The following is a 23110-nucleotide window of genomic DNA, read 5'->3' as shown; positions in this document are numbered from 1 at the left end:
ACTAGAACTGAACTAGAACTGAACTAGAACTGAACTAGAACTGAACTAGAACTGAACTAGAACTGAACTAGAACTGAACTAGAACTGAACTAGAACTGAACTAGAACTGAACTAGAACTGAACTAGAACTGAACTAGAACTGAACTAGAACTGAACTAGAACTGAACTAGAACTGAACTAGAACTGAACTAGAACTGAACTAGAACTGAACTAGAACTGAACTAGAACTTATCTAGAAGTGAACTAGAACTGAAATAGAACTGAACTGGAAATTAACTAGAACTAAAACTGACCTGAACTATTCTTTAGTTATGTTTGCGAACTCTGTAATAATAAATGGATAGCAAATAAAAAATTACTGGGCCCAGTAACATTTGTTACAAATTTCAGCTAGACTTCAAGTTTGTCCAATTTATAAAAATATATTTTTTATATAAAAACTTAAAATTTTCCTGCCGAATTATAGGAATTTTCAAGCAAATTTATTAAAACTACAACAAATTACAGCGAAATTGAAATTTAAAATATTTTACAATAATATGGATAATTCTGCTATACCTTTAACAGCAGCAAATGAAAACTGTTTGGGTAATATTACAAAACAAATCTTTTATCTGATTATAGTGCTAATACATATATTAACGCTTTCTAAAACAATACAGATCAGGATAAATTAAAATCGCAAGAAGTGGTTGCCAAAACATTAGATCATTCCCCAGGCAGAACAAGTGTTAAAAGTTTTAAAGCAAGTAAGTTTAAAATTATTTTATTAAAAAACGGTAATATAATTTTTAAGCTAAACTTAAAGCTGTAGCACCAAAAGCAAGTTCAAAATCTATACCTAAATTAAAAGACAATAAATCTCCGAAAAGTACCACAAAGAATGGCAATAAAAGTCAAACAAGTCTTGTTAAAAATGAAGATCGTTTGCACACTTCTGTGATACCAACCAAGAAAACTGTAAGTGTTAATAAGATTTCACTTCTTTTATAAATAATCAATTACTTTTTTCTTGAAAAGCCCTCTCCAGTAGCTAATAAATCACCCAATACCATAAAGTCTCAGGCAAAGTCGAAAATACCTTTTATGAAAAAATCAGTAAGTTAAAGAGAAATTAAGATATATTTCTATTTCTAATACTATATTTTATTTCTCTAGCCTAGTTCCAGTTCCAATACGAATAGCATATCAACAGCACAGAATGTAGCTAAAAAATTACCTCCACAATCTGGAAAAATTCCCCAACAAAAGCTTACAGCGGAGATGAAGGCGCTCGATATAAAGCAGCAACATTTGATGAACTCCAAGTCCAAAACAAGTCAAAGTAGATCTTCATCGCCACAGCTGAATAAAACGCCAAGTAGCATTTCTAAATCTAGTTTTATAACATCAAGTCCAACTGTGCAGCAAAAGAAAAGGATTGCTAAAAATCAAACAGCTCGTTCCAATTCGGAGACGCCCGTTTCGGTAGCCAATAAACGGAGTGGTAAGCTTTAATCCAAAAGAAAACTAGAACAGAACTTGAACTAGAACTAGAACAGAACTAGAACAGAACTAGAACAGAACTAGAACAGAACTAGAACAGAACTAGAACAGAACTAGAACAGAACTAGAACAGAACTAGAACAGAACTAGAACAGAACTAGAACAGAACTAGAACTAGAACAGAACTAAAACAGAACTAGAACAGAACTAGAACAGAACTAGAACAGAACTAGAACAGAACTAGAACAGAACTAGAACAGAACTAGAACAGAACTAGAACAGAACTAGAACTAGAACAGAACTAGAACAGAACATAACTAGAACAGAACTAGAACAGAACTAGAACAGAACTATAACAGAACTAGAACTAGAACAGAACTAGAACAGAACTAGAACAGAACTAGAACTAGAACAGAACTACAACACAACTAGAACAGAACTACAAGAGAACTAGAACAGAACTAGAACAGAACAAGAACAGAACTAGAAACAGAACTAGAACAGAACTAGAACAGAACTAGAACAGAAACTAGAACAGAACTAGAACAGAACTCGAACAGAACTAGAACAGAACTAGAACAGAACTAGAACAGAACTAGAACAGAACTAGAACAGAACTAGAACAGAACTAGAACAGAACTAGAACAGAACTAGTACAGAACTAGAACAGAACTAGAACAGAACTAGAACAGAACTAGAACAGAACTAGAACAGAACTAGAACAGAACTAGAACAGAAACTAGAACAGAACTAGAACAGAACTAGAACAGAACTAGAACAGAACTAGAACAGAACTAGAACAGAACTAGAACAGAACTAGAACAGAACTAGAACAGAACTAGAACAGAACTAGAACAGAACTAGAACAGAACTAGAACAGAACTAGAACAGAACTAGAACAGAACTAGAACAGAACTAGAACAGAACTAGAACAGAACTAGAACAGAACTAGAACAGAACTAGAACAGAACTGAACTAGAACAGAACTGAACTAGAACAGAACTAGAACAGAACTGAACTAGAACAGAACTCTAGAACAGAACTGAACTAGAACAGAACTGAACTAGAACAGAACTAGAACAGAACTAGAACAGAACTAGAACAGAACTAGAACAGAACTAGAAAAGAAATAGAACAGAACTAGAACACAACTAGAACAGAACTAGAACAGAACTAGAACAGAACTAGAACAGAACTAGAACAGAACTAGAACAGAACTAGAACAGAACTAGAACAGAACTAGAACAGAACTAGAACAGAACTACAACAGAACTAGAACAGAAGTTGAACAGAACTAGAACTCAACTAGAACACAACTAGAACAGAACTAGAACAGAACTAGAACAGAACTAGAACAGAACTAACAACTAGAACGAACACTAGAAAAACAGAACTAGAACAGAACTAGAACAGAACTAGAACAGAACTAGAACAGAACTAGAACAGAACTAGAACAGAACTAGAACATAACTAGAACAGAACTAGAACAGAACTAGAACAGAACTAGAACAGAACTAGAACAGAACTAGAACAGAACTAGAACAGAACTAGAACAGAACTAGAACAGAACTAGAACAGAACTAGAACAGAACTACAACAGAACTAGAACGAACTAGAACAGAACTAGAACAGAACTAGAACTGAACTAGAACAGAACTAGAACAGAACTAGAACAGAACTAGAACAGAACTAGAACAGAACTAGAACAGAACTAGAACAGAACTAGAACAGAACTAGAACAGAACTAGAACAGAACTAGAACAGAACTAGAACAGAACTAGAACAGAACTAGAACAGAACTAGAACAGAACTAGAACAGAACTACAACAGAACTAGAACAGAAGTTGAACAGAACTAGAACTCAACTAGAACACAACTAGAACAGAACTAGAAACAGAACTAGAACAGAACTAGAACAGAACTAGAACAGAACTAGAACAGAACTAGAACAGAACTAGAACAGAACTAGAACAGAACTAGAACAGAACTAGAACAGAACTAGGACAGAACTAGGACAGAACTAGAAGAGAACTAGAACAGAACTAGAAGAGAACTAGAACAGAACTAGAACAGAACTAGAACAGAACTAGAACAGAACTAGAACAGAACTAGAACAGAACTAGAACAGAACTAGAACAGAACTAGCACTAAACTAGAAAATTACAAAAATTATTATCTTTCCAGCTTCCAACATATCCACACGTAGTACACCTTGTCCCAAAAGCAAAGAAATGCACGAAACGAATTTACGCAAAATGATTTCAACGGCAGGAGATCATAATAAAATGGAGAAATTGGATTCTGACATAAAACCACAAGAAGCCAAAAATCTTAAGGAACTCCCGGAAGAACTTGTGAATGATAAATGTAAATAATTTAGGAAAATAACTTAAGATTTAAGAAGATCATAATTGATTTACTTTCTCTTCCAGCAGCGGAATCACTCAATGAATTTAAGACTAAAATAAATATGTATATGGATCAATGGTTTTCTCCCTTTAAGGAGGAGTTAAATGTGTGTGATAAAAACAATTTACAGAACATTGAAAAGTTTCAAAAGAAATTAGAGGAATTGCAGGTAAGTTAGGTGAAATGTTTTGGTAGAATAAGGTTTGTTACACAGTTCATTTTTATTTATAGATCCTGCAATCCAATGATATTTTAGCCTTAATAGATGATATGTCTGCTGTTACCAAGGATAACTGTGATGTGGAAATGATTAATTTAAAACGCAAGTTAGAGGTAGGATTGGTTGTGGATTAGGTTTTGTTTAGGATGATGATAAGGTTTTGTTTAGGAAAGTAATAAAGCTTTAAGAAATTTGGAGGAAAAGTATAACGATTTAAGCAGACAATATGAAGAGGAAGTTGGCAAATGGGAAAGGGATTTAAAGGAGAAGAGTAGATTGGATTTGGGGGAAATAAAAGAGCTGCAAAAGAAGTTAAAAATGCAGGAAAAGCTAACGAAATCTACGATACAAAATGTGGAAAAGGAAAAAGAAAATTTACTAGCGGAGAAAAGCTCACTACAGGAAGAACTTAATACTTGTAGGGAAAGGTAAGTTTGTTAAACAAAATGGCTGACTAGAAGAACTTAATTTGTTATTCTTCTTCTTCTTTTTAAAGTTTGAACAATACAAATGCCAAATTTCAAACCATGGAACAGCAATTAAATCATTTGAAAAAGGAGTTGAAGCTGAAATCTGAAACAATTAAGAAATTTGAAAGTGATTTAGAGTCTAAAAAGAAATTGGAAATAAATTTAAAAGAAATGTCCAATAAACTGGAAGAACTAGAAGCTAAAGTAAAGAGTAAAACTCACAATGAATGTGTGGAACATTTGAAACAAATTTCAGAACTTACAAACAAAATCAATTGCTTAGAATCAGAAAATCAAGCCAAGTTACAAGAAAAAGATAAACTGGAACAGGTTAGTAAAAACTTAAACTAAAATTTGGAATAACTTTTTAAAGATAAGTTTAATGTTTCAATTAAGGAACTAAACGATTTGAGAAATGTTAATAAAAAACTTCAGCAAACCGAGCTTAAATTGCAGTAAGTTTTATAAACTTTAAGTTTTATGAACATTATATATATACGTCCCCCTTTTAGAGACCTACAAAAGGAATATGAAGCCAAGGCCAATACTTCTGAGCTGGTGCCCGATTATTCTAAAGAAGTGCAGCTAGAGGTGCCATAAAAAACTGCTAAAAATACTCAAAACTTTATAAAATAAATGAATTCTTTACAGTTCGCCAAATTTCGCCAATCCGAGGTGGAGAAACGTCGTGAAATTGATAAATTAAAAGTAGAACTATCCAAAGCTCAATTCAATATGTGTCAGCTGGAACAGCAAATACAACGTGATCAACAATTGCTGGAAGTACGCAGTGATCTCATCAATTCTTTGCAATCGAATGAAAAGACTCATCGTATACACATTGAGGAATTATTTGCCCAAGTGGGAGAGAAGAACAGCACCATAAATGAGGTAAGATAGAGCGCAGCATTTCTTACATTATTGTTATTAATTTGTGCTCTTGATCCTTAGCTTAATCGTGAATTGCAAGCCAAATCTGAAGAATTTCGCAATTTATTTACCACCTTAAGTGCTAAACAAATGGAAGTGGCCAATCAGGAGCATATAATCAAGCTATTGGAGGAGAGTAATGAACGCAGCCAAATGTTGAGAGTCAAACAGGAGGAGAAAATTGGCCGCATGGAAGAGGAGTTGACACATCTCAAGCAGACCATGTAAGTTATAAAGGGGAAAGCTTTAAAAACAAGGAAGTTTAAGAAGGGAAAGGAATATGCAAATCTTTTGCCCCGAGCGCCTTTAGTTTAGCCAGAAAATGCACTTTTATGTTTTCACTCAAAAATCGAGTTTTGTTAGGAAATATAAGTGATCACAGATTTTCATTGTTTAAGCCCTAGCTCTTCTGGAAGAGGAGTTGACGCATGGAAGAGGAGTTGACACATCTCAAGCAGACCATGTAAGTTATAAAGGGGAAAGCTTAAAAACAAGGAAGTTTAAGAAGCGAAAGGAATATGCAAATCTTTTGCCCCAAGCGCCTTTAGTTTAGCCAGAAAAAGCATTTTTGTAATTTCACTTAAAAATCGAGTTTTGGCAGGAAACAGAAGTGATCACACATTTTCATTCTTAAAGCCCTAGCTCTTCTAGTTTAGCCAGAAAATGCACTTTTATGTTTGCACTCAAAAATCGAGTTTTGGTAGGAAATATAAGTGATCACAGATTTTCATTCTTTAAGCCCTAGCTCTTCTAGTTTAGCCAGAAAATGCACTTTTATGTTTTCACTCAAAAATAGAGTTTTAGTAGGAAATATAAGTGATCACAGATTTTCATTCTTTAAGCCGTAGCTCTTCTAGCTTAGCCAGAAAATGCACTTTTATATTTTCACTCAAAAATCGAGTTTTGGTAGGAAATACAAGTGATCACAGATTTTCATTCTTTAGGCCCTAGCTCTTCTAGTTTAGCCAGAAAATGCACTTTTATGTTTTCACTCAAAAATCGAGTTTTGGTAGGAAATATAAGTGATCACAGATTTTCATTCTTAAGGCCCTAGCTCTTCTAGTTTAGCCAGAAAATGCACTTTTATGTTTTCACTCAAAAATCGAGTTTTGGTAGGAAATATAAGTGATCACAGATTTTCATTCTTAAAGCTCTAGCTCTTCTAGTTTAGCCAGAAAATGCATTTTTATGTTTTGACTCAAAAATCGAGTTTTGGTAGGAAATAGAAGTGATCACAGATCTTTATTGTTTAAGCCCTAGATCCTCTAGTTTAGTCAGAAAATGCACTTTTATGTTTTCACTCAAAAATTGAGTTTTGGTAGGAAATATAAGTGATCACAGATTTTCATTGTTTAAGCCCTAGCTCTTCTAGTTTAGCCAGAAAATGCACTTTTATGTTTTCACTCAAAAATCTAGTTTTGGTAGGAAATAAAAGTGATCACAGATTTTCATTCTTTAAGCCCAAGCTCCTCTAGTTTAGTCAGAAAATGCATTTTTATGTTTTCCCTCAAAAATCGAGTTTTGGTAGGAAATAGAAGTGATCACAGATTTTCATTCTTTAGGCCCTAGCTCTTCTAGTTTAGCCAGAAAATGCACTTTAATGTTTTCACTCAAGAATCGAGTTTTGGTAGGAAATATAAGTAATCACAGATTTTCATTCTTTAGGCCCTAGCTCCTCTAGTTTAGCCAGAAAATGCAGTTTTATGTTTTCACTCAAAAATCGAGTTTTGGTAGGAAATAGAAGTGATCACAGATTTTCATTCTTTAGGCCCTAGCTCTTCTAGTTTAGCCAGAAAATGCACTTTTATGTTTTCACTCAAAAATCGAGTTTTGGTAGGAAATATAAGTGATCACAGATTTTCATTCTTAAGGCCCTAGCTCTTCTAGTTTAGCCAGAAAATGCACTTTTATGTTTTCACTCAAAAATCGAGTTTTGGTAGGAAATATAAGTGATCACAGATTTTCATTCTTAAGGCCCTAGCTCTTCTAGTTTAGCCAGAAAATGCACTTTTATGTTTTCACTCAAAAATCGAGTTTTGGTAGGAAATATAAGTGATCACAGATTTTCATTGTTTAAGCCCTAGCTCTTCTAGTTTAGCCAGAAAATGCACTTTTATGTTTTCACTCAAGAATCGAGTTTTGGTAGGAAATATAAGTGATCACAGATTTTCATTCTTTAAGCCCTAGCTCCTCTAGTTTAGTCAGAAAATGCATTTTTATGTTTTGACTCAAAAATCGAGTTTTGGTAGGAAATATAAGTGATCACAGATTTTCATTCTTAAAGCTCTAGCTCTTCTAGTTTAGCCAGAAAATGCATTTTTATATTTTCACTCAAAAATCGAGTTTTGGTAGGAAATAAAAGTGATCACAGATTTTCATTCTTTAAGCCCTAGCTCCTCTAGTTTAGTCAGAAAATGCATTTTTATGTTTTCACTCAAAAATCGAGTTTTGGTAGGAAATATAAGTGATCACAGATTTTTATTCTTTAGGCCCTAGCTCTTCTAGTTTAGCCAGAAAATGCACTTTTATGTTTTCACTCAAAAATCGAGTTTTGGTAGGAAATATAAGTGATCACAGACTTTCATTGTTTAGCCCCTAGCTCTTCTAGTTTAGCCAGAAAATGCACTTTTATGTTTTCACTCAAAAATTTAGTTTTATAGGAACTAGAAGTGATCACAGATTTTCATTCTTTAGGCCCTAGCTCTTCTAGTTTAGCCAGAAAATGCACTTTTATGTTTTCACTCTAAAATCGAGTTTTGGTAGGAAATATAAGTGATCACAGATTTTCATTCTTTAGGCCCTAGCTCTTCTAGTTTAGCCAGAAAATGCACTTTTATGTTTTCACTCAAAAATCGAGTTTTGATAGGAAATATAAGTGATCACAGATTTTCATTCTTTAGGCCCTAGCTCTTCTAGTTTAGCCAGAAAATGCACTTTTATGTTTTCACTCAAGAATCGAGTTTTGGTAGGAAATATAAGCGATCACAGATTTTCATTCTTTAAGCCCTAGCTCCTCTAGTTTAGTCAGAAAATGCATTTTTATGTTTTGACTCAAAAATCGAGTTTTGGTAGGAAATATAAGTGATCACAGATTTTCATTCTTAAAGCTCTAGCTCTTCTAGTTTAGCCAGAAAATGCATTTTTATATTTTCACTCAAAAATCGAGTTTTGGTAGGAAATAAAAGTGATCACAGATTTTCATTCTTTAAGCCCTAGCTCCTCTAGTTTAGTCACAAAATGCATTTTTATGTTTTCACTCAAAAATCTAGTTTTGGTAGGAAATATAAGTGATCACAGATTTTTATTCTTTAGGCCCTAGCTCTTCTAGTTTAGCCAGAAAATGCACTTTTATGTTTTCACTCAAAAATCGAGTTTTGGTAGGAAATATAAGTGATCACAGACTTTCATTGTTTAGCCCCTAGCTCTTCTAGTTTAGCCAGAAAATGCACTTTTATGTTTTCACTCAAAAATCGAGTTTTATAGGAACTAGAAGTGATCACAGATTTTCATTCTTTAGGCCCTAGCTCTTCTAGTTTAGCCAGAAAATGCACTTTTATGTTTTCACTCTAAAATCGAGTTTTGGTAGGAAATATAAGTGATCACAGATTTTCATTCTTTAAGCCCTAGCTCTTCTAGTTTAGCCAGAAAATGCACTTTTATGTTTTCACTCTAAAATCGAGTTTTGGTAGGAAATATAAGTGATCACAGATTTTCATTCTTTAGGCCCTAGCTCTGCTAGTTTAGCCAGAAAATGCACTTTTATGTTTTCACTCAAAAATCGAGTTTTATAGGAACTAGAAGTGATCACAGATTTTCATTCTTTAGGCCGTAGCTCTTCTAGTTTAGCCAGAAAATGCACTTTTATGTTTTCACTCAAAAATCGAGTTTTTGTAGGAAATATAAGTGATCACAGATTTTCATTCTTTAGGCCCTAGCTCTTCTAGTTTAGCCAGAAAATGCACTTTTATGTTTTCACTCAAAAATCGAGTTCTGGTAGAAAATATAAGTGATCACAGATTTTCATTCTTTAGGCCCTAGCTCTTCTAGTTTAGCCAGAAAATGCACTTTTATGTTTTCACTCAAAAATCGAGTTCTGGTAGAAAATATAAGTGATCACAGATTTTCATTCTTTAGGCCCAAGCTCTTCTAGTTTAGCCAGAAAATGCACTTTTATGTTTTCACTCAAAAATCGAGTTCTGGTAGAAAATATAAGTGATCACAGATTTTCATTCTTTAGGCCCTAGCTCTTCTAGTTTAGCCAGAAAATGCACTTTTATGTTTTCACTCTAAAATCGAGTTTTGGTAGGAAATATAAGTGATCACAGATTTTCATTCTTTAGGCCCTAGCTCTGCTAGTTTAGCCAGAAAATGCACTTTTATGTTTTCACTCAAAAATCGAGTTTTATAGGAACAAGAAGTGATCACAGATTTTCATTCTTTAGGCCCTAGCTCTTCTAGTTTAGCCAGAAAATGCACTTTTATGTTTTCACTCAAAAATCGAGTTTTGTTAGGAAATATAAGTGATCACAGATTTTCATTCTTTAGGCCCTAGCTCTTCTAGTTTAGCCAGAAAATGCATTTTTATATTTTCACTCTAAAATCGAGTTCTGGTAGAAAATATAAGTGATCACAGATTTTCATTCTTTAGGCCCTAGCTCTTCTAGTTTACCCAGAAAATGCACTTTTATGTTTTCACTCAAAAATCGAGTTTTGGTAGGAAATATAAGTGATCACAGACTTTCATTGTTTAGCCCCTAGCTCTTCTAGTTTAGCCAGAAAATGCACTTTTATGTTTTCACTTAAAAATCGAGTTTTATAGGAACTAGAAGTGATCACAGATTTTCATTCTTTAGGCCCTAGCTCTTCTAGTTTAGCCAGAAAATGCACTTTTATGTTTTCACTCAAAAATCGAGTTTTGTTAGGAAATATAAGTGATCACAGATTTTCATTCTTTAGACCCTAGCTCTTCTAGTTTAGCCAGAAAATGCACTTTTATGTTTTCACTCAAAAATCGAGTTTTGGTAGGAAATATAAGTGATCACAGACTTTCATTGTTTAGCCCCTAGCTCTTCTAGTTTAGCCAGAAAATGCACTTTTATATTTTCACTTAAAAATCGAGTTTTATAGGAACTAGAAGTGATCACAGATTTTCATTCTTTAGGCCCTAGCTCTTCTAGTTTAGCCAGAAAATGCACTTTTATGTTTTCACTCAAAAATCGAGTTTTGTTAGGAAATATAAGTGATCACAGATTTTCATTCTTTAGGCCCTAGCTCTTCTAGTTTAGCCAGAAAATGCACTTTTATGTTTTCACTCAAAAATTGAGTTTTGATAGGAAATATAAGTGATCACAGATTTTCATTCTTTAGGCCCGAGCTCTTCTAGTTTAGCCAGAAAATGCACTTTTATGTTTTCACTCAAAAATCGAGTTTTGCTAGGAAATATAGGTAATCACAGATTTTCATTCTTTAGGCCCTAGCTCTTCTAGTTTAGCCAGAAAATGCACTCTTATGTTTTCACTCAAAAATCGAGTTTTGGTAGGAAATATAAGTGATCACAGATTTTCATTCTTTAGGACCTAGCTCTTCTAGTTTACCCAGAAAATGCACTTTTATGTTTTCACTCAAAAATCGAGTTTTGTTAGGAAATATAAGTGATCACAGATTTTCATTCTTTAGGCCCTAGCTCATCTAGTTTAGCCAGAAAACGCACTTTTATGTTTTCACTCAAAAATCGAGTTTTGGTAGGAAATATAAGTGATCACAGATTTTCATTGTTTAAGCCCTAGCTCTTCTAGTTTAGCCAGAAAATGCACTTTTATGTTTTCACTCAAAAATCGAGTTTTGGTAGGAAATATAACTGATCACAGATTTTCATTCTTTAGGCCCTAGCTCTTCTAGTTTAGCCAGAAAATGTACTTTTATGTTTTCTCTCAAAAATCGAGTTCTGGTAGGAAATACAAGTGATCACAGATTTTCATTCTTTAGGCCCTAGCTCTTCTAGTTTAGCCAGAAAATGCATTTTTATGTTTTCACTCAAAAATCGAGTTTTGGTAGGAAATATAAGTGATCACAGATTTTCATTCTTTAGGCCCTAGCTCTTCTAGTTTAGCCAGAAAATGCACTTTTATGTTTTCACTCTAAAATCGAGTTTTGGTAGGAAATATAAGTGATCACAGATTTTCATTCTTTAGGCCCTAGCTCTTCTAGTTTAGCCAGAAAATGCACTTTTATGTTTTCACTCAAAAATCGAGTTTTATAGGAACTAGAAGTGATCACAGATTTTCATTCTTTAGGCCCTAGCTCTTCTAGTTTAGCCAGAAAATGCACTTTTATGTTTTCATTAAAAAATCGGGTTTTGGTAGGAAATATAAGTGATCACAGATTTTCATTCTTTAGGCCCTAGCTCTTCTAGTTTAGCCAGAAAATGCACTTTTATGTTTTCACTCAAAAATCGAGTTTTGGTAGGAAATATAAGTGATCACAGATTTTCATTCTTTAGGCCCTAGCTCTTCTAGTTTAGCCAGAAAATGCACTTTTATGTTTTCACTCAAAAATCGAGTTTTGGTAGGAAATATAAGTGATCACAGATTTTCATTCTTTAAGCCCTAGCTCTTCTAGTTTAGCCAGAAAATGCACTTTTATATTTTCACTCAAAAATCGAGTTTTATAGGAACTAGAAGTGATCACAGATTTTCATTCTTTAGGCCCTAGCTCTTCTAGTTTAGCCAGAAAATGCACTTTTATATTTTCACTCAAAAATTGTGTTTTGGTAGGAAATATAAGTGATCACAGATTTTCATTCTTTAGGCCCTAGCTCTTCTAGTTTAGCCAGAAAATGCACTTTTATGTTTTCACTCAAAAATCGAGTTTTGGTAGGAAATATAAGTGATCACAGATTTTCATTCTTTAGGCCCTAGCTCTTCTAGTTTAGCCAGAAAATGCACTTTTATGTTTTCACTCAAAAATCGAGTTTTGGTAGGAAATGTAAGTGATCACAGATTTTCATTGTTTAAGTCCTAGCTCTTCTAGTTTAGCCAGAAAATGCACTTTTATGTTTTCCCTCAAAAATCGAGTTTTGGTAGGAAATACAAGTGATCACAGATTTTCATTCTTTAGGCCCTAGCTCGAGTTTTGGAAGGTAATATAACTGATCACAGATTTTCATTGTTTAGGCCCTAGCTCTTCTAGTTTAGCCAGAAAATGCACTTTTATGTTTTCACTCAAAAATCGAGTTTTGGTAGGAAATATAAGTGATCACAGATTTTCATTCTTTAGGCCCTAGCTCTTCTAGTTTAGCCAGAAAATGCACTTTTATGTTTTCACTCAAAAATCGAGTTTTGGTAGGAAATGTAAGTGATCACAGATTTTCATTGTTTAAGTCCTAGCTCTTCTAGTTTAGCCAGAAAATGCACTTTTGTTTTGGTAGGAAATATAAGTGATCACAGATTTTCATTCCTTAGGCCCTAGATCTTCTAGTTTAGCCAGATAATGCACTTTTATGTTTTCACTCAAAAATCGAGTTTTGTTAGAAATACAAGTGATCACAGATTTTCATTCTTTAAGCCCTAGCTCTTCTAGTTTAGCAAGAAAATGCACTTTTATGTTTTCACTCAAAAATCGACTTTTGGTAGGAAATATAAGTGATCACAGATTTTCATTCTTTAGGCCCTAGCTCGAGTTTTGGAAGGTAATATAACTGATCACAGATTTTCATTGTTTAGGCCCTAGCTCTTCTAGTTTAGCCAGAAAATGCACTTTTATGTTTTCACTCAAAAATCGAGTTTTGGTAGGAAATATAAGTGATCACAGATTTTCATTCTTTAGGCCCTAGCTCTTCTAGTTTAGCCAGAAAATGCACTTTTATGTTTTCACTCAAAAATCGAGTTTTGTTTTCAATCAAAAATCGAGTTTTGGTAGGAAATATAAGTGATCACAGATTTTCATTCTTTAAGCCCTAGCTCTTCTAGTTTAGCCAGAAAATGCACTTTTATATTTTCACTCAAAAATCGAGTTTTATAGGAACTAGAAGTGATCACAGATTTTCATTCTTTAGGCCCTAGCTCTTCTAGTTTAGCCAGAAAATGCACTTTTATATTTTCACTCAAAAATTGTGTTTTGGTAGGAAATATAAGTGATCACAGATTTTCATTCTTTAGGCCCTAGCTCTTCTAGTTTAGCCAGAAAATGCACTTTTATGTTTTCACTCAAAAATCGAGTTTTGGTAGGAAATATAAGTGATCACAGATTTTCATTCTTTAGGCCCTAGCTCTTCTAGTTTAGCCAGAAAATGCACTTTTATGTTTTCACTCAAAAATCGAGTTTTGGTAGGAAATGTAAGTGATCACAGATTTTCATTGTTTAAGTCCTAGCTCTTCTAGTTTAGCCAGAAAATGCACTTTTATGTTTTCCCTCAAAAATCGAGTTTTGGTAGGAAATACAAGTGATCACAGATTTTCATTCTTTAGGCCCTAGCTCGAGTTTTGGAAGGTAATATAACTGATCACAGATTTTCATTGTTTAGGCCCTAGCTCTTCTAGTTTAGCCAGAAAATGCACTTTTATGTTTTCACTCAAAAATCGAGTTTTGGTAGGAAATATAAGTGATCACAGATTTTCATTCTTTAGGCCCTAGCTCTTCTAGTTTAGCCAGAAAATGCACTTTTATGTTTTCACTCAAAAATCGAGTTTTGTTAGAAATACAAGTGATCACAGATTTTCATTCTTTAAGCCCTAGCTCTTCTAGTTTAGCAAGAAAATGCACTTTTATGTTTTCACTCAAAAATCGACTTTTGGTAGGAAATATAAGTGATCACAGATTTTCATTCTTTAGGCCCTAGCTCGAGTTTTGGAAGGTAATATAACTGATCACAGATTTTCATTGTTTAGGCCCTAGCTCTTCTAGTTTAGCCAGAAAATGCACTTTTATGTTTTCACTCAAAAATCGAGTTTTGGTAGGAAATATAAGTGATCACAGATTTTCATTCTTTAGGCCCTAGCTCTTCTAGTTTAGCCAGAAAATGCACTTTTATGTTTTCACTCAAAAATCGAGTTTTGGTAGGAAATATAAGTGATCACAGATTTTCATTCTTTAAGCCCTAGCTCTTCTAGTTTAGCCAGAAAATGCACTTTTATATTTTCACTCAAAAATCGAGTTTTATAGGAACTAGAAGTGATCACAGATTTTCATTCTTTAGGCCCTAGCTCTTCTAGTTTAGCCAGAAAATGCACTTTTATATTTTCACTCAAAAATTGTGTTTTGGTAGGAAATATAAGTGATCACAGATTTTCATTCTTTAGGCCCTAGCTCTTCTAGTTTAGCCAGAAAATGCACTTTTATGTTTTCACTCAAAAATCGAGTTTTGGTAGGAAATATAAGTGATCACAGATTTTCATTCTTTAGGCCCTAGCTCTTCTAGTTTAGCCAGAAAATGCACTTTTATGTTTTCACTCAAAAATCGAGTTTTGGTAGGAAATGTAAGTGATCACAGATTTTCATTGTTTAAGTCCTAGCTCTTCTAGTTTAGCCAGAAAATGCACTTTTATGTTTTCCCTCAAAAATCGAGTTTTGGTAGGAAATACAAGTGATCACAGATTTTCATTCTTTAGGCCCTAGCTCGAGTTTTGGAAGGTAATATAACTGATCACAGATTTTCATTGTTTAGGCCCTAGCTCTTCTAGTTTAGCCAGAAAATGCACTTTTATGTTTTCACTCAAAAATCGAGTTTTGGTAGGAAATATAAGTGATCACAGATTTTCATTCTTTAGGCCCTAGCTCTTCTAGTTTAGCCAGAAAATGCACTTTTATGTTTTCACTCAAAAATCGAGTTTTGGTAGGAAATGTAAGTGATCACAGATTTTCATTGTTTAAGTCCTAGCTCTTCTAGTTTAGCCAGAAAATGCACTTTTGTTTTGGTAGGAAATATAAGTGATCACAGATTTTCATTCCTTAGGCCCTAGATCTTCTAGTTTAGCCAGATAATGCACTTTTATGTTTTCACTCAAAAATCGAGTTTTGTTAGAAATACAAGTGATCACAGATTTTCATTCTTTAAGCCCTAGCTCTTCTAGTTTAGCAAGAAAATGCACTTTTATGTTTTCACTCAAAAATCGACTTTTGGTAGGAAATATAAGTGATCACAGATTTTCATTCTTTAGGCCCTAGCTCGAGTTTTGGAAGGTAATATAACTGATCACAGATTTTCATTGTTTAGGCCCTAGCTCTTCTAGTTTAGCCAGAAAATGCACTTTTATGTTTTCACTCAAAAATCGAGTTTTGGTAGGAAATATAAGTGATCACAGATTTTCATTCTTTAGGCCCTAGCTCTTCTAGTTTAGCCAGAAAATGCACTTTTATGTTTTCACTCAAAAATCGAGTTTTGTTTTCAATCAAAAATCGAGTTTTGGTAGGAAATATAAGTGATCACAGATTTTCATTCTTTAGGCCCTAGCTCTTCTAGTTTAGCCAGAAAATGCACTTTTATATTTTCACTCAAAAATTGTGTTTTGGTAGGAAATATAAGTGATCACAGATTTTCATTGTTTAAGCCCTAGCTCTTCTAGTTTAGCCAGAAAATGCACTTTTATGTTTTCACTAAAAAATCGAGTTTTGTTTTCAATCAAAAATCGAGTTTTGGTAGGAAATATAAGTGATCACAGATTTTCATTCTTTAGGCCCTAGCTCTTCTAGTTTAGCCAGAAAATGCACTTTTATGTTTTCACTCAAAAATCGGGTTTTGTAGGAAATAGAAGTGATCACAGATTTTCATTCTTTAGGCCCTAGCTCTTCTAGTTTAGCCAGAAAATGCACTTTTATGTTTTCACTCAAAAATCGAGTTTTGGTAGGAAATATAAGTGATCACAGATTTTCATTCTTTAGGCCCTAGCTCGAGTTTTGGAAGGTAATATAACTGATCACAGATTTTCATTGTTTAGGCCCTAGCTCTTCTAGTTTAGCCAGAAAATGCACTTTTATGTTTTCACTCAAAAATCGAGTTTTGGTAGGAAATATAAGTGATCACAGATTTTCATTCTTTAGGCCCTAGCTCTTCTAGTTTAGCCAGAAAATGCATTTTTATATTTTCACTCAAAAATCGAGTTTTGGTAGGAAATATAAGTGATCACAGATTTTCATTCTTTAGGCCCTAGCTCTTCTAGTTTAGCCAGAAAATGCATTTTTATATTTTCACTCAAAAATCGAGTTTTGGTAGGAAATATAAGTGATCACAGATTTTCATTCTTAAAGCTCTAGCTCTTCTAGTTTAGCCAGAAAATGCACTTTTATATTTTCACTCAAAAATCGAGTTTTGGTAGGAAATATAAGTGATCACAGATTTTCATTCTTTAGGCCCTAGCTCTTCTAGTTTAGCCAGAAAATGCACTTTTATGTTTTCACTCAAAAGTCGAGTTTTGATAGGAAATATAAGTGATCACAGATTTTCATTCTTTAGGCCCTAGCTCTTCTAGTTTAGCCAGAAAATGCACTTTTATGTTTTCACTCTAAAATCGAGTTTTGGTAGGAAATATAAGTGATCACAGATTTTCATTCTTTAGGCCTCAAAAATCTCACTCAAAAATCGAGTTTTATAGGAACTAGAAGTGATCACAGATTTTCATTCTTTAGGCCCTAGCTCTTCTAGTTTAGCCAGAAAATGCACTTTTATGTTTTCACTCAAAAATCGAGTTTTGGTAGGAAATATAAGTGATCACAGATTTTCATTCTTTAGGCCCTAGCTCTTCTAGTTTAGCCAGAAAATGCACTTTTATGTTTTCACTCAAAAATCGAGTTTTGTTAGGAAATATAAGTGATCACAGATTTTCATTCTTTAGGCCCTAGCTCTTCTAGTTTAGTCAGAATATGCACTTTTATGTTTTCACTCAAAAATCGAGTTTTGGTAGGAAATATAAGTGATCACAGATTTTCATTCTTTAGGCCCTAGCTCTTCTAGTTTAGCCAGAAAATGCACTTTTATGTTTTCACTCAAAAATCGAGTTTTGGTAGGAAATATAAGTGATAACAGATTTTCATTCTTTAGGCCCTAGCTCTTCTAGTTTAGCCAGAAAATGCACTTTTATGTTTTCACTCAAAAATCGAGTTTTGGTAGGAAATATAAGTGATCACAGATTTTCATTCTTTAGGCCCTAGCTCTTCTAGTTTAGCCAGAAAATGCACTTTTATGTTTTCACTCAAAAATCGAGTTTTGATAGGAAATATAAGTGATCACAGATTTTCATTCTTTAGGCCCTAGCTCTTCTAGTTTAGCCAGAAAATGCATTTTTATATTTTCACTCAAAAATCGAGTTTTGGTAGGAAATATAAGTGATCACAGATTTTCATTCTTAAAGCTCTAGCTCTTCTAGTTTAGCCAGAAAATGCACTTTTATGTTTTCACTCAAAAATCGAGTTTTGGTAGGAAATATAAGTGATAACAGATTTTCATTCTTTAGGCCCTAGCTCTTCTAGTTTAGCCAGAAAATGCACTTTTATGTTTTCACTCAAAAATCGAGTTTTGGTAGGAAATATAAGTGATCACAGATTTTCATTCTTTAGGCCCTAGCTCTTCTAGTTTAGCCAGAAAATGCACTTTTATGTTTTCACTCAAAAATCGAGTTTTGGTAGGAAATATAAGTGATCACAGATTTTCATTCTTTAGGCCCTAGCTCTTCTAGTTTAGCCAGAAAATGCATTTTTATATTTTCACTCAAAAATCGAGTTTTGGTAGGAAATATAAGTGATCACAGATTTTCATTCTTAAAGCTCTAGCTCTTCTAGTTTAGCCAGAAAATGCACTTTTATGTTTTCACTCAAAAATCGAGTTTTGGTAGGAAATATAAGTGATCACAGATTTTCATTCTTTAGGCCCTAGCTCTTCTAGTTTAGCCAGAAAATGAATTTTTATGTTTTCACTCAAAAATCGAGTTTTGGTAGGAAATATAAGTGATCACAGATTTTCATTCTTTAGGCCCTAGCTTTTCTGTTTAGCCAGAAAATGCACTTTATGTTTCCACTTAAAAATCGAATTTTGGTAAAAAATATAAGTGATCACAGATTTTCATTGTTTAAATAGAAGTGATCACAGATTTTCATTCTTTAGGCCCTAGCTCTTCTAGTTTAGCCACAAAATGCACTTTTATGTTTTCACTCAAAAATCGAGTTTTGGTAGGAAATATAAGTGATTACAGATTTTCATTCTTTAGGCCCTAGCTCTTCTAGTTTAGCCAGAAAATGAATTTTTATGTTTTCACTCAAAAATCGAGTTTTGGTAGGAAATATAAGTGATCACAGATTTTCATTCTTAAAGCTCTAGCTCTTCTAGTTTAGCCAGAAAATGCACTTTTATGTTTTCACTCAAAAATCGAGTTTTGGTAGGAAATATAAGTGATCACAGATTTTCATTCTTTAGGCCCTAGCTCTTCTAGTTTAGCCAGAAAATGAATTTTTATGTTTTCACTCAAAAATCGAGTTTTGGTAGGAAATATAAGTGATCACAGATTTTCATTCTTTAGGCCCTAGCTTTTCTGTTTAGCCAGAAAATGCACTTTATGTTTCCACTTAAAAATCGAATTTTGGTAAAAAATATAAGTGATCACAGATTTTCATTGTTTAAATAGAAGTGATCACAGATTTTCATTCTTTAGGCCCTAGCTCTTCTAGTTTAGCCACAAAATGCACTTTTATGTTTTCACTCAAAAATCGAGTTTTGGTAGGAAATATAAGTGATCACAGATTTTCATTCTTTAGGCCCTAGCTCTTCTAGTTTAGCCAGAAAATTAATTTTTATGTTTTCACTCAAAAATCGAGTTTTGGTAGGAAATATAAGTGATCACAGATTTTCATTCTTTAGGCCCTAGCTTTTCTGTTTAGCCAGAAAATGCACTTTATGTTTCCACTTAAAAATCGAATTTTGGTAAAAAATATAAGTGATCACAGATTTTCATTGTTTAAATAGAAGTGATCACAGATTTTCATTCTTTAGGCCCTAGCTCTTCTAGTTTAGCCAGAAAATGCACTTTTATGTTTTCACTCAAAAATCGAGTTTTGTTAGGAAATATAAGTGATCACAGATTTTCATTCTTTAGGCCCTAGCTCTTCTAGTTTAGTCAGAATATGCACTTTTATGTTTTCACTCAAAAATCGAGTATTGTTAGGAAATATAAGTGATCACAGATTTTCATTCTTTAGGCCCTAGCTCTTCTAGTTTAGCCAGAAAATGCACTTTTATGTTTTCACTCAAAAATCGAGTTTTGGTAGGAAATATAAGTGATCACAGATTTTCATTCTTTAGGCCCTAGGTCTTCTAGTTTAGCCAGAAAATGCACTTTTATGTTTTCACTCAAAAATCGAGTTTTGGTAGGAAATATAAGTGATCACAGATTTTCATTCTTTAGGCCCTAGCTCTTCTAGTTTAGCCAGAAAATGCACTTTTATGTTTTCACTCAAAAATCGAGTTTTGTTAGAAAATATAAGTGATCACAGATTTTCATTGTCTTCTCTAGTTTAGTCAGAAAATGCACTTTTATATTTTCACTTAAAAATCGAGTTTTGGTAGGGAATATAAGTGATCACAGATTTTTATTGTTTAAGCCCTAGATTCTCTAGTTTAGTCAGAAAATGCACTTTTTCACTTAAAAATCGAGTTTTGTTAGAAAATATAAGTGATCACAGATTTTCATTGTCTAAGCCCTAGCTCTTCTAGTTTAGTCAGAAAATGCATTATTATGTTTTCACTCAAAAATCGAGTTTTGGTAGGAAATATAAGTGATCACAGATTTTCATTATTTAGGCCCTAGCTCTTCTAGTTTAGCCAGAAAATGCATTATTATGTTTTCACTCAAAAATCTAGTTTTGGTAGGAAATATAAGTGATCACAGATTTTTATTATTTAGACCCTAGCTCTTCTAGTTTAGCCAGAAAATGCACTTTTATGTTTTCACTCAAAAATCGAGTTTTGGTAGGAAATATAAGTGATCACAGATTTTCATTCTTTAGGCCCTAGCTCTTCTAGTTTAGTCAGAAAATGCATTATTATGTTTTCACTCAAAAATCGAGTTTTGGTAGGAAATATAAGTGATCACAGATTTTCATTCTTTAGGCCCTAGCTCTTCTAGTTTAGCCAGAAAATGCACTTTTATGTTTTCACTCAGAAATCGAGTTTTGGTAGGAAATACAAGTGATCACAGATTTTCATTCTTTAGGCCCTAGCTCTTCTAGTTTAGCCAGAAAATGCACTTTTATGTTTTCACTCAAAAGTCGAGTTTTGATAGGAAATATAAGTGATCACAGATTTTCATTCTTTAGGCCCTAGCTCTTCTAGTTTAGCCAGAAAATGCACTTTTATGTTTTCACTCAAAAATCGAGTTTTGGTAGGAAATATAAGTGATCACAGATTTTCACTCTTTAGGCCCTAGCTCTTCTAGTTTAGCCAGAAAATGCACTTTTATGTTTTCACTCAAAAAACGAGTTTTGTTAGAAATACAAGTGATCACAGGTTTTCATTCTTTAGGCCCTAGCTCTTCTAGTTTAGCCAGAAAATGCACTTTTATGTTTTCACTCAAAAATCGAGTTTTGTTAGAAATACAAGTGATCACAGGTTTTCATTCTTTAGGCCCTAGCTCTTCTAGTTTAGCCAGAAAATGCACTTTTATGTTTTCACTCAAAAATCGAGTTTTGGTAGGAAATATAAGTGATCACAGATTTTCACTCTTTAGGCCCTAGCTCTTCTAGTTTAGCCAGAAAATGCACTTTTATGTTTTCACTCAAAAATCGAGTTTTGGTAGGAAATATAAGTGATCACAGATTTTCACTCTTTAGGCCCTAGCTCTTCTAGTTTAGCCAGAAAATGCACTTTTATGTTTTCACTCAAAAAACGAGTTTTGTTAGAAATACAAGTGATCACAGGTTTTCATTCTTTAGGCCCTAGCTCTTCTAGTTTAGCCAGAAAATGCACTTTTATGTTTTCACTCAAAAATCGAGTTTTGTTAGAAATACAAGTGATCACAGGTTTTCATTCTTTAGGCCCTAGCTCTTCTAGTTTAGCCAGAAAATGCACTTTTATATTTTCACTCAAAAAACGAGTTTTGGTAGGAAATATAAGTGATCACAGATTTTCATTCTTTAGCCCCTAGCTCTTCTAGTTTAGCCAGAAAATGCACTTTTATGTTTTCACTCAAAAATCGAGTTTTGGTAGGAAATATAAGTGATCACAGATTTTCATTCTTTAGGCCCTAGCTCTTCTAGTTTAGCCAGAAAATGCACTTTTATGTTTTCACTCAAAAATCGAGTTTTGGTAAGAAATATAAGTGATCACAGATTTTCATTCTTTAGGCCCTAACTCTTCTAGTTTAGCCAGAAAATGCACTTTTATGTTTTCACTCAAAAATCGAGTTTTGGTAGGAAATATAAGTGATCACAGATTTTCATTCTTTAGGCCCTAGCTCTTCTAGTTTAACCAGAAAATGCACTTTTATGTTTTCACTCAAAAATCGAACTAGAAGTGATCACAGATTTTCATTCTTTAGGCCCTAGCTCTTCTAGTTTAGCCAGAAAATGCACTTTTATGTTTTCACTTAAAAATCGAATTTTGGTAGGAAATATAAGTGATCACAGATTTTCATTCTTTAGGCCCTAGCTCTTCTAGTTTAGCCAGGAAATGCACTTTTATGTTTTCACTCAAAAATCGAGTTTTGGTAGAAAATATAAGCGATCACAGATTTTTATTCTTTAGGCCCTAGCTCTTCTAGTTTAGCCAGAAAATGCACTTCTATGTTTTTCGAAAATAATAAAATTTGTATATTTTTTTAGCAAAATCTATCAACAACATTGTCAAAATACCTTTCTAATGCCCTATTAATACAATATTACTTGCCAAAGCTATTTTCAACGGAAAACTTTGTTTTTGCATTTAAACTAAATTTTAAATTAACAATAAATCTTTTTAACAAAACAAGTAAGCTTTTCAAATGAAAAACAAAACAAACCAATGTGCTTTTATTGAAAGTTTTATGCAGCAAAGTTTTCCGTTATATTTTATTAGGGCTTTGCTTTTCATAAGCATAAAGCTTTCAATAAAGTTTTGTTGCATTCGTGAGATTTAAATCTATTGTACTTCTATATTGCAGCGCTATTTATCAAACGAATATTTTGTCAGGCAAAAATGGCAAACATTTACTCTTCTCCCCTGTTTTACCGCCCAGTAATGTGGACTATAATGAAAATTTCTATTATTATGCCAGTCAACGCAAACGAAAACGTCAAGTGGATATAAATGTCAAGAAATATGAAGCTTGATGAGTTATTAGAGAAGTCATGAATGTTTTTGTTTTGTAAATTGTAATGTTTGTTGTGATATGTTTTTTTTTATTGGTGGGAAATTGCAATTGAAAACAATATTTAATAAATTTCTTCAAGAATTTTGTTTAAATATTTAATTTTTTATTTTATAAGAAACAACTTAACGTTGTACAGTATTTATTGTGTCGCTTGTTTTTTTGCCACTAACTGTATGTTATTTATGTTCTCATTTAAATGTGTGTTTTTTCTTTATTTATGAAAAGGGCTTAATTAATCTGTCTTTATTTTGTGTAGACTACATTGATTTTAA

At 33.2% G+C, this 23110-nt stretch overlaps 2 protein-coding genes across 2 annotated transcripts in view; both read left to right on the top strand.

Annotated features, from left to right (window-relative positions):
* The window catches only part of LOC119605228 (sodium-dependent nutrient amino acid transporter 1), an 80069-nt gene that overhangs the window by 23002 nt on the left and 33957 nt on the right, over window positions 1-23110 (top strand). The window lies entirely within an intron of this gene.
* Window positions 294-22929, top strand: LOC119605224 (rho-associated protein kinase 1). The gene is made up of 15 exons (XM_037958195.1): window positions 294-588; window positions 663-749; window positions 809-960; window positions 1021-1098; window positions 1159-1486; window positions 3670-3852; window positions 3918-4063; window positions 4126-4227; window positions 4283-4542; window positions 4611-4914; window positions 4981-5039; window positions 5097-5175; window positions 5236-5475; window positions 5536-5738; window positions 22629-22929. The coding sequence occupies exons 1-15, from the start codon at window positions 540-542 to the stop codon at window positions 22795-22797; spliced, it is 2439 nt and encodes an 812-aa protein (XP_037814123.1). The 5' UTR covers window positions 294-539; the 3' UTR covers window positions 22798-22929.

This window comes from Lucilia sericata, unplaced genomic scaffold, assembly GCF_015586225.1.
Source record: "Lucilia sericata isolate MDLA Ls3-8-SP2 unplaced genomic scaffold, ASM1558622v1 Contig000466F_arrow, whole genome shotgun sequence".
Taxonomy (NCBI): domain Eukaryota; kingdom Metazoa; phylum Arthropoda; class Insecta; order Diptera; family Calliphoridae; genus Lucilia; species Lucilia sericata.
The sequence above is the reverse complement of the archived record's forward strand: the minus strand, read 5'-3'. Positions and strand labels throughout refer to the sequence as shown.

What these genes read in the sequence shown, in the direction of transcription:
- LOC119605224 (XM_037958195.1), top strand. Translation starts at nt 540, where the DNA reads ATGGATAATTCTGCTATACCTTTAACAGCAGCAAATGAAAACTGTTTG. An exon ending in ATTTAAAACGCAAGTTAGAG is followed by an intron (nt 4,228 to 4,282) that starts GTAGGATTGGTT and finishes GGTTTTGTTTAG; the next exon opens with GAAAGTAATAAAGCTTTAAG. An exon ending in ACACATCTCAAGCAGACCAT is followed by an intron (nt 5,739 to 22,628) that starts GTAAGTTATAAA and finishes TCTATATTGCAG; the next exon opens with CGCTATTTATCAAACGAATA.